We start from the raw sequence: 12,108 nt of genomic DNA on the forward strand, positions 1-12,108 counted from the left end.
GTAAATTGGAAGGAGCTGCTGGCAGGGATGTCAGCAGAGCAGCAATGGTTGCGTTTCTGTGGAGAATTAGGAAGGTGCAGGGCATATGTATTCCAAAAATGAAGAAATACTCAAAAGGTAAAATAGTACAACCGTGGCTGACAAAGGAAGTTAAAGCTATTGTAAAAGCAAAAGAAAGGGCATACAACAATGCAAAAATTAGTGGGAATGTAGAAGATTGGGAAGTTTTTAAAAACCTACAGAGAGCAACTAAAAAAAATCATTGGCAGGGAAAAGATGAAATATGATGGCAAGCTAGCAAATGTCAAAGTAGATAGTAAAAGTTTTTTCAAGTATGTTAAAAATAAAAGAAAATTAAGAGTGGATATAGAACTACCAGAAAGTGAGGCAGGAGGAATAATAATGGGGGTCAAGGAGATGGCTGATGAACTAAACGTGTATTTTGCGTCAGTCTTCACTGGAAGCAGTTACTGTTACAAGAGAGAAGGTGCTCAAAAAGCTGAAAGACCTAAAGGTATATAAATCACCAAGACCAGAGAAACTGCATGCTAGGGTTCTGAAAGAGTTAGGTTAGAAACTGTGGTGGCATTAGAAATGATCTTTCAAAAATCATTGGACTCTGGCATAGTGCCAGAGGACTGGAAAAATGCAAATGTCACTCCAGTCTTGAAGAAAGGAGGAAGGCAGCAGAAAGGAAATTATAGACCAGTTAGCCTGACCTCAGTGGTTGAGAAGGTGATAGAATCACTTGTGAAGGACGAGGTGATGGGAGTACCTGGTGACACAGGACAAGATAGTACAAAGTCAGCATGGTTTCCTTCAGTGAAAATCCTGCCTGACAAACCTGTTGGAATTAGAGTCATAGAGAAGTACAGCACAGAAACAGGCCCTTCAGTCCATCAAGTCCATGCCAAATCTTTGAGGGGATTACAAGTAGGATCCACTTTCTCCTCATGTCAAATTCCCAATTCTTCACCCTTTGTCACTGACACCTCTCATCTCCTCGTATCTGACACATTTCCACCCCTCCCTCATCTATTACCCCTCACCTGGATCCACCCATCACCTGTCTATTTTCTTCCACAGATGTTATCTGACACGCCGTGAGTCTCCGGCGATTTGCATGTTACCAACACAATATGTCCCGTGTTACCAAGATTCAACCCGACTTTCCTCTCCCAGTCAGCACCACCAGCACTTGTCCCAGTTACCCTGTCAGACCCGGTAGACGGATGCGGTGAACGAGATAAAATTAATGGATCAATAATTCTCACATCGTGTTTATTTCACTCTGCGCACATTTATATTTACACTGACTTACTCCTGACGCCGGTCCCGGACCCGACCCCTTTACAGACCCGGAGCGGAACCGGAGCAGATTCTCAGCCACTGGTTTTCATTCCAAGTCCAGAAGAAAGGATAAAGTTTCCCGGTGAATTTGTTCCCAGTGAAGGTGTGGAGATGGGACTTGGTCTCCGTGTTGTAAAATGAAAGTGTCCCGGACTCGTAACTGAGATAAACTTCCACCCTCCCGGGGATGGGACCGGCAGGGAGACGGGATCGAGGGGTGTTGTAAACCCACATCTTGTCATTAACCCGCGCGATGGTCCAGAATCCGAGCCTCGGACTCACTTTGAACTTTCCCTTCCTCTCCACCGACTCTGCGGCGACTCCCAGACACCAGCACCAGTTCCCCGTCACCTCCACCTCCCAGTAATGTCTCCCCGATGTGAACCCCTCCGATCCCAGCACACAAGCCCGGCCTGTGAACCTCTTCCCGGTGTCAGGGAGATCCCTCTGGGTCCCGGTCCGTCTCACACTCTTCCGATCCTCAGACACCTCGAGCTCCGGATGCGCCGTTTCCACATCCAGGGTGACAGAGACTGGGGGGAGAAGCAGAGAATTAGAGAGTCCCCGGGGATCGGGGGAGACTCGGGCAGCGCGGCCCCGGGACCGGCGGAAAGACCGATGGGGCTCGGGCACAGTCGGATGGCCGACAGGACCCTTTCCCGGGGTTTTGCCCAACCACAGCGGATGGACAACCAGCATCTTCCCGAGATTTTTCCTCGACACGGAGAGAGGACTCTTCTTGATTAACACACACAAAATTCTGGAGGATCTCAGCGGATCAAACAGCATGAATTAAGGAAGGTTTCAAGCCGAGACCTTTCCTCAAGATTGGAAAGAAAGACGGGAGATAGCAGTGTACTCGGGTATGAGGAAGGGGGCGCAACAACAACTGGATCAAGATGAGGATGGGGTGAGTGAACACTGGAGGCACGGGAGCTAGGGCTTTATTCTTTGGAGAGAAGGAGGTTGAGAGGAGACATGATAGAGGTGTATAAGGTAATAAGAGGAATAGATAGAGTGGATAGCCAGCGCCTCTTCCCCAGGGCACCACTGCTCAATACAGGAGGACATAGCTTTAAGGTAAGTGGTGGGAAGTTCAAGGGGGTTATTAGAGGAAGGTCTTTTACTCAGAGAGTGGTTGGTACGTGGAATACACTGCCTGAGTCGGTGGTGGAGGCAGATACACTAGTGAAGTTTAAGAGACTACTAGACAAGTATATGGAGGAATTTATGTGGGGGCTTATACGGGAGGCAGGGTTTGAGGGTCGGCCCAACATTGTGGGGGTCGAAGGGCCTGTACTGTGCTGTACCATTCTATGTTCTATATTCTATTTAAAGAGGACGGAAGGCAGAATTCATTCGTGCTGACCAACTCACTTTAATGAACTAGTTCCATTTGCCTGTATTTGCCCATTATTCCTTTAACACTTTCCCACCCACGTACCCATCCAGATGTCTTTTAAATCATTGAACTGTATCCATCTCTACGGTTTCGTTTGGCAGCCTCCTGAGCTCCAGGAAAAAAGTCCCCAAATATCCAGCCTCTCCTTATAACCCAAACCCTCCAGTCTCAGTAACATCCTTGTAAATCTGTTTCATACCCTCTCAGTTTAATGACATCCTTCTTGTGGAAAGGTAACCAGATCCAAATCATAAAGACAAGAAAGTCTGCGGATGCTGGAAATCCAAAGCAACACACACAAAACCTTGGACCAAATCATTGAGAGTTTATTCATTTCCATAGATGCTGCCTGATCTGCTGAGTTCCTCCAGCAGTTTGTGTGTGTTATTCTGCTCCAAATGTGGCCTTACCAATGTCTTGTACACTCATAACATGAGGTCCCAGCTCCTGTACTCAATATTCTGGCTGTTAAAGACAATCACCTCCTGGTCTGTCTGTTCCACAACATTCTCCTGGGGCCTCACTGATTCCTGTGTTAGTCCTGTCTTGGTTTGCCTTTGAAAATGCAACACCCTCATCTCTGAATTAAAATCAATTTCCATCCAATGGCCCAGAGACCGAATTAATTAAGATCTCATTGTAATCTTGGATAAAGCATGAGCAACAGGGTTATGTAGTGGATAACACAATACTGTTGCACCATGGGGAGTTCTGGAGTTCAGAGATCAATTCGGACACCATCTGTAAGGAGTTTGTACGGTCTCCCCGAGACCTCATGCCTTTCCTCTGGGTGCTCTCGATTCATCCCTCAGATTGGGGAGGAGTGGACAGTGAGGAAGACCATCATTACTTGCAGTGGGATCTGGAGCAGCTGGAAAAATGGGCTGAAAAGTGTCAGCTGGTATTTAATGCAGACAAGTGTGAGCTGTTGCACTTTGGTAGGACCCCAGTGTAGGTCTTACACAGTGAATGTTCGGGCACTAAGGCTCTGTTCCACAGCAGATCTGGGTACACAGGTCCATAATACATTGAAAGTAGTGTTAGAGGTAGATAATGTTGAAAAAAAAAGCTTTTGTCACATTGGGCTTCATAAATCAATGTATTGAATACAGGAGATGGGATGTTATGTTGAAGTTGTATGAGACCTGGTGAGGCCTAATTTGCGATATTGTGTACAGTTTTGGTCACCTACCTAAAGGAAAGATGTAAACAAGATTGAAAGAGTACAGAGAAAATTTACAGGGATGTAGCTAGGACTGGAGGACCTGAGGCATAAGGAAAGATTGAATAGTTTAGGACTTTATTCCTTGTAACATAGAAGACTGAGGGGAGATTTGATAGAGGTATACAAAATTATGAGGGGTATGGGTAGGGTAAATGCAAGAAGGCTTTTTCCACAGAGGTTGGGTGGGATTACAACCAGAGGTCATGGGTTAAGGGTGAAAGATGAAAAGTTTAAGAGGAACATGAGGGGAAACTGCTTCATTCAGAGGGTTGTGAGAGTGTGAACAAGCAGCCAGTCCAAGTGGTACATGCAAGCTCGATTTAAACATTGAAGAGAAGTTTGGACAGGTACATGGATGGTAGGAGTTGGAGGACGATGGGAGCAGGTAGTTTAAATGCAGGTCGATGGGAACAGGTAGTTTAAATGTTTTGGTACAGACCAGGTGGGCTGAAGGGCCTGTACTGTTAGTTTCTATCACTCTGTCACGCTCGTACAAAGACATGACGGTTTGTAGGTTAAATGGTCATTGTACATTGCCCCGTGATTAGGCTAGTTTTAAATAGTTGGGCTGCTGGGTGGAGCAGGTCATTGGTCTGGGACGGTCTGTTTCACACTGTATCTAATTAAATAAATAACCCTTCACTGTCCGTGAAACCACCAATTTTAGAGTCCTTCACAAACCTACTAAACACGTCACCTACGTTCTCTCCAAATCATTCATATGAAAGATGAAAAGCAGTGGACCCAGCACCGATCCCTGCAGCACAACCGCTGGTCACAGGACTCCACCCAGCCAATTCTGTATCCTATTCCAGATCGTACTGTATCCCATGTGATCTAACTCTCTGCTACCTTGTCAAATCCCTCGCTAAACTCCATGGAGACGATGTCTACCGCACTTTCATCAGCTGTAATTTATTTATTGAGATACAGCACGGAATAGGCCCTTCCGGCCCTTTGACCCCCATCACCCAGCAACCCCTGATTTACCGAGCCTGACCATGGGACAAGTTACAATGACCCCCACCACCCAGAAACCCCTGATTTAATCCGAGCCTGACCATGGGACAAGTTACAATGACCAATTAACCTGCCAAAGAGTACGGGTTTGGACTGTGAAACCGGAGCACCTGGAAGAAACCCACGTGGTCATGGGCAACGTACAAACTCCTTACAGGCAGTGACGGGACATGAACCCAGGTCACTGGTACTGTAAAGTGTTGTGCTAACCACTATGCTACCGTACCGTCCATGCAGAAAACCAAACTGGGTATCCCTGATTAGTCCTCGCCTTTCCAAATGAATGTAGATCCTGTCTCTCAGAATCCCCTCCATTAATGTTCCCTCCACTGACGTTAGGCTCACCGGTCTGTACTTCCCCGGCTTTTCCCTACAGTCGATCTTCAATAAATGTTCAACATTAGTCTCCCTCCATTCTTCTGGCCCCTCACCCACAGTTAACGATGACACACATATCTCCAAACTGTGCTCCTCACTTTCCTCCTGAGCTTCCCACAAAGTCCTGGGCTACACTTGATCAGGACCTGGAGATTTATCGACCTTTCTGTATTTTAGGATCTGCAGCACATTTGCTTCTGTAATGTGGTGGAAAATGAGGTTGATCTTGCTGTAACACAGGAGAGTTGAGAGCCCCGTGGAATTGGCACAGGAGTTGAGGACTGGGACAGAGAATTGATGTCAGGGAAGATTTAGAAGGATATGGGCCAAATGCAGGTAAATGGACTGTGAGGTGATCTGACAGAAATATATAAGTTTATGAGGGGTGTAGATTGAGCAGAGGAGAAGGGGAGTGATGAGACAGGAGTCTGAAGTGAATATGGACTGAGGATTGGTGAAAGATGGCAGGCAGGTTTCTCCAGGTAGTGGAAGGGTGGGGAGTGTGGACTGTGGAATTGGGAGACCCTGGGAAGTAATGACAGGTGGAGACCAACACAATGAAAATTTTGATTGCTAGTCGGAGTGAGTTTGCAGGGAAGGTTGGTAGATTGGAAGGTGGGAGGCAGCTGTGAGAGGGTGAAAAACAGGAGCATAAAGGCCGACCTGTGCTGGAATCTTATCAGTAAAGGAGGTTCCACTCTATCTGCCCAAAGGGGAACTTCTCAGTGGCCAAACATTTTAATTCCCATTCCAAAACGTCGGTCCATGGCCGTCTCTTGCGCCAAGATGAGGCCAACCTCAGGATGGAGGAGCAACACCTTATATTCTGCCTGGGTAGCCTGTGACCTGATGGCATGAATATTGATTTCTTCTTCATGTAAAATTTTTCTCATCTCCTCCCCTCTTCTTCTATTCCCCACTCTGGCCTTTAACCTCTTCTCACTTCTCTATCACTACTCCCTGGGTCACCTCCTCCTTCCCTTTCTCTTATGGTCCACTCTCCTCTCTGATCAGATTCCTTCTTCTCCAGCCCTTTAGCTTTCCCACCCTGCTGGCTTCACCTATCACCTTCTAGCTAGCCTCACTCCCCTCTCCCCACCTTTTTATTCTGGCATCTCCCCCCTTCAATTTCAGTCCTGAAGAAGGATCACAGCCCAAAATATCAACTTTCTCACTGTGAGGGAAGTGGGTACAAGTGGAATTTGCTGCCAAAGGAAGCCGTATAAACAGGTATAATTAAAATATTATAAAATTAATTTAGACAGGTACCACGATAGGCAATGTTTAGAAGGATAAGGGACAAACACATGGAAATGTGTCTGTGTCTCTGACAATGTGTCCCATTCCGATGTTGCATTTGGATATTATAAATATATTACTGTGTCTGAAGAGAATAGTTTCCAGGTTACTGAGGGGAATAACAATGTGCACTGCTGAGGTTCTGACTACAGTCTGCTAAACCTTCTTGTGAATGTGTGTGAGGGAGATTTGCCAGACCAGTTATGCTGTGTTAACCAGTGTTAATGCTGCTTGGTGTGTCTGGGCTCAGTCTTCGATGTGGTGGTGTGATAACAACAGTGAGACTGGCGAGTACAGCAGGGGGCAGAGCTGAGTTAATCAGAGTCTGCAATCCCTTTCACCGCAGTGATACCAGATTTTATCCCCTTTAATGTCATTAATGGAATATTAATTCCAGAGCTACCATGTCAGGATTCAAACTGATGCATTGGCTTGTTTGTCCAGTGCAAATGGGATCAGGATGCAATGATTCACCTAACAGACCAGTGAATTGGTTGTATTTTGCCCCTGGTTTGGTGTGTTCAAGGGCCTGGCATCTCCAGCTGACCATGTGGCTGTGATGTGTCCCAGCAGGTGGGGTTGGTGCCAGAATGAATCTGTATGTTTTACCTCGCTTAATGCCGTCCAACGGTTCTCCCAATGCTGCGTCGAACAAATAGGGGTGATAGAATTTTTCAACCAGTAGGGCACCATCTGTCACTGACAATGTCCGTTCTTCATCACCGATCCTGTAAATATTATACAGGTAGATATAAACTGAACATCAGTGATATTTGAACTATTTTACAAATCCATACAGAGTTTCAGTAAAGACCATGTCCTACCTCCTCTTCCGACGAGCTTCCTCCTGAAATTAAAAAAAAAACACAGATTTCAGTTGACTGAGACTGACCATTGGCATCCCGACCGCAGGAATCTGAGACAAGTTATTACAAACTGCTGAAAATCCCCACTTACTCCCACTGACACACACGGGGAAAAAGGGACACAGAACCGCGGGAGAAAGTACAAGGAATGTTTATGAAAATTATACCATAACTGTGAGGATGGAACTTACAGGAGAGACTGGACAAGTTGTGCATTTTTATCTGGATACGATGTCAGGGATGATCAGATGGAGGAATTTAACATTCCGAATGGATTTGATGGGGTGGGAGTGGAGAAAATATTTATCCTTATGTCAGACCAAAAGTCCCACAAAATCCCACAAAAAATGTGGTGAAGATAATATCAGAAACACACTCACAGCCTGTGACTGTAACTGGGTGTTACTCTGAGTATCAGGGGTTATTGTATGTGAGAATCACAGAAACGATCACCAGCTCAGTGCTCTGATCAGAGTAACTCATTCCCGAGAAGGTTGCAGACTGTCCTGTCATGTACAGATGTTGTGGGAGGCCAGTTTCGGACAATCACAATTCTAAACAATTAAGACAATTAACAATAATGGTGGAAATCAGTTTCCAGCAACAGTATCAATGATAAAATACATCATTTTGTGACTGGGCACTTTTACAGAAGCAAACTGAAATCTCTCACCATGAGAAATATCACACTGTCTTGTTGATCCATCTGTTCCTGTAACTTTGAGATTTCCTCCTGAATAGAATTTAAATTCTCTTGAATCTCTTGAAGATTTTTCTCCATTGGATTCAGAATCCTCTCCTCTTCTTCCCTGAGATCTCGGAGTGCGTGCTGCTCTTTCTCAGTGAGAACCCGGCGCAGTTCAGCAAAATGGGATGTGATCTGGGACTGAAGGCTGTGTGTCTGTTCCTGCCAAATGAAAGGAGAGGCTAGTTTACTACTTGAGGCTATTTTCTGTATTTCTTTCTGACATGAAAGGTAACCATTCAGCCCATTAACGTCTCTGATGGCTCTCAGAACAATCCCCTCCATCACATACCCCCACGTCTCCCTGAAACATATACTCCGTCTCTGACCCACTAACTCCGACCTGATTCACAGCCCACTCACAATCACAAGGTTAATTACAGTAGCCACTTTACCGTTCAACCATGCAATGTCGGCTAAAGGAAGGTACTAGTTACGGAGAGAACATGCAAACTCCACGCAGACAGCTCCAGGGGTCAGGATCTATCACAGGTTACTGGAGCTGCGGTACTCTGCTATTCTGCATTAAAGGGAACAAAACTACACAGCGAATTTGTAAATTCTGCTCTGGAAGCCTCACCCGAACTCCAGAAATCTTCTCTTTCTGTTGTTGCTCCATTTCCTCGAAGTCTGATTTCTTTTTAGAGAGAGAGTCTAAGGAAGATTGAACCCGACCCTGGGAATCAGAGAGTAAAGACATTAGACCAAAACATGCAACTAAGTAAACAACTGATCAAAACCTGGTTAGTTTTACCTTGTAGATTTCAACGGCTTCGTTAACCGGCATGAAGTTGTGAGACTTGTGTTCCCGCGCAGTCGCACAGATCAGGCAGATCAGTGTCTTGTCCGTCTCACAAAACAGCTTCAGTTCTTCCTCATGTTTCTCGCAGTGAAGTTTACTTTCCTTCTCTTTCGGGTTCAGGTTTAGTTTTCGAGCTTTCTCAGACAGATTTGCTAAGGCCCGATTGACTTTGAAGGTGCGGTCTGTAAACTCCTCTCTACATTCCGGGCAGGAGTTTCTCTCCTCCCTTTCCCAACACCGTGTGATACAGGAGCGGCAGAAGTTGTGTCCACAGTCCAATATAACCGGCTCGGTGAAGAAATCCAGGCAGATGGGACAAATTACCTCCTCGGTCCAACTCTCGACCTGTTCTTTCGAAGCCATTTTAACTCTCGGTACTTCCTGGTTCAGGATCCTTTCACTTTCGGGAGCTGCTGAACGCCTGCGGTACCGCGATTGTCCACTAGGGGCGCTGCCGTCTCGGGAATGAATGTTCCTTTTCAGTGAGCGTGAATCGTGTTCATTTCCACAGCAGGGATCAGAAACACATTAAACAAGTCTAACATAGATAAAGCCGGAGAGGAGAGCTTGGTTCAGTCTACGGCAGAACTGAAGGGACAAGTCCTAAAAATATGTTTTCGTGGCCATTACAGAAACATGCTTGCAAGGTGGAGATGACTGGGAATTAAATATCCAAGGGTATCAGGTAATACGGAAAGATAGACAGGAAGGCAGAGGAGGTGGGGAGGCGCTTTTGATTAGGGATGAGATCAGGGCGATTGTGAGAATCGATATAAGATCTAAGGTGGGCACAGGAGTACATTCAGCCAGAGACTCATTCCACCGAGATGCAACACAGAGCGTCATAGGAAGTCATTCCTGCCTGTGACCATCAAACTTTACAACTCCTCCCTTGGAGGGTCAGACACCTTGAGCCAATAGGCTGGTCCTGGAATTATTTACTAGCATAATTTACATATTACTATTTAATTATTTATGGTTTTATTACTATTTATTATTTATGGTGCAACTGTAACGAAAACCAATTTTCCCCGGGATCAATAAAGTATGACTATGACTAAGATCAACGGAGCAGAATGTTGAAGGGAAAAGTCACTGGTGGGTGTTTTCCATCGGCCACCTAGTTGGTGCAGGAGGGAGGGCTTCATGTTTCTGGACAATTGGGCCTTGTTCCACGGAAGGTGGGACCTGTTTCGACGGGACGGGTTGCACCTGAACTGCAGGATGAGTAACATCCTTGCGGGAAGTTTTTCTAGTGCTGCTCCTGGGGGTTTAAACTAGATTTTCAGGGGGAGGGGAACCAGAGTGTTAGAGCAGATAGTGAGGTCGAGGAGGATAAAGGTCATGCGAGAACTGCAAGTATAGTGCATGGAGTAAAGCCATGTATAAAATATAAAGAGGCTTTGAGGAAAGAGAAACAGAATAAAGGGCGCAAAGGTAGTAAGGTAGAAGGGCTGAAATGTGTGTACTTCAATGCAAGAAGCATCAGGAACAAAGGTGATGAACTGAGAGCTTGGATACATACATGGAATTATGATGTAGTGACCATTATAGAGACTTGGCTGGCACCAGGGCAGGAATGGATTCTCAATATTCCTGGATTTCAGAGCTTTAAAAGGGATGGGGGGGGGAGGGGAGGAGGGGTAGCATTACTGGTCAGAGATACTTTTACAGCGACAGAAAGGGTGGGTAATGTAGCAGGATCCTCTTTTGAGTCAGTATGGGTAGAAGTCAGGAACTGGAAGGGAGCAGTTACTCCACTGGGAGTATTCTATAGGACCCCTGGTAGCAGCCGAGATACTGAGGAGCAGATTGGCAGGCAGATCTTGGAAAGGTGCAAAAGTAACAAGGTTGTTATCGTGGATGACTTTAGCATCCCTAATATTGATTGGCACCTGATTAGTTCCAATGGTTTAGACGGGGCAGAGTTTGTTAAGTGTGTCCAGGACGGAGCCTTGTCACAGTATGTTGACATGCCGACTAGGGGGAATGCCATACTAGATCTAGTACTAGGTAATGAACCGGGTCAGGTCACAGATCTCTCAGTGGGTGAGCATCTGGGGGACAGTAACCACCGCTCCCTGGCCTATAACATTATCATGGGAAAGGATAGAATCAGAGAGGACAGGAAAAGTTTTAATTGGGGAAGGGAAAATTATGAGGCTATAAGGCTAGAAATTACTGGTCTGAATTGGGATGATATTTTTGCAGGGAAATGAACTATGGACATGTGGTCGATGTTTAGAGATCTCTTGTAGGATGTTAGGGATAAATTTGTCCTGGTGACGAAGATAAAGAATGGTAGGGTGAAGGAACCATGGGTGACAATTGAGGTGGAAAATCTAGTCAGGAGGAAGAAGGCAGCATACATGAGGTTTAGGAAGAAAGGATCAGATGGGTCTATTGAGGAATACAGGGTAGCAAGAAAGGAGGTTAAGAAGGGGTTGAGAAGAGCAAGAAGGGGGCATGAAAAGTTCTTGGAGATTAGGGTAAAAGAAAACCCCAAGGCATTCTTCAATTATGTGAAGAACAAAAGGATGACAGGAGTGAAGATAGGACCGGTCAGAGATAAAGGTGGGAAGATGTGCCTGGTGGCTGTGGAAATGAGCGAATTCCTCAATGAATACTTCTCTTCGGTATTCACCAATGAGAGGGAACTTGATGATGGTGAGGACAATATGAGAGAGGTTGATGTTCTGGAGCATGTTGATATTAAGGGAGAAGAGGTGTTGGAGTTGTTAAAATACATTAGGACAGATAAGTCCCCGGGGCCTGATGGACTATTCCCCAGGCTGCTCCATGAGGCGAGGGAAGAGATTGCTGAGCCTCTGGCTAGGATCTTTATGTCCTCGTTGTCCACGGGAATGTTACCCGAGGATTGGAGGGAGGCGAATGTTGTCCTCTTGTTCAAAAAAGGTAGTAAGGATAGTCCGGGTAATTATATACCAGTGAGCCTTACGTCTGTGGTGGGAAAGCTGTTGGAAAAGATTCTTAGAGATAGGATCTATGGGCATTTAGAGA

The 12,108-nt window shown here is 45.8% G+C and overlaps 1 protein-coding gene across 1 annotated transcript; it reads right to left on the reverse strand.

The window, feature by feature from the left end:
- Positions 1–1,243: 1,243 nt before the first annotated feature.
- Positions 1,244–9,468, reverse strand: LOC134346560 (nuclear factor 7, brain-like). The gene is made up of 6 exons (XM_063047978.1): positions 9,040–9,468; positions 8,866–8,961; positions 8,214–8,447; positions 7,499–7,521; positions 7,284–7,402; positions 1,244–1,883 (listed from the first exon to the last, which is right to left on the reverse strand). Exons 1-6 carry the CDS (start codon positions 9,448–9,450, stop codon positions 1,351–1,353), a joined length of 1,416 nt encoding a protein of 471 aa, XP_062904048.1. The 5' UTR covers positions 9,451–9,468; the 3' UTR covers positions 1,244–1,350.
- Positions 9,469–12,108: the final 2,640 nt, after the last annotated feature.

The sequence above is a fragment of the Mobula hypostoma genome, chromosome 5 (genome assembly GCF_963921235.1).
Source record: "Mobula hypostoma chromosome 5, sMobHyp1.1, whole genome shotgun sequence".
Taxonomy (NCBI): Eukaryota; Metazoa; Chordata; class Chondrichthyes; order Myliobatiformes; family Myliobatidae; genus Mobula; species Mobula hypostoma.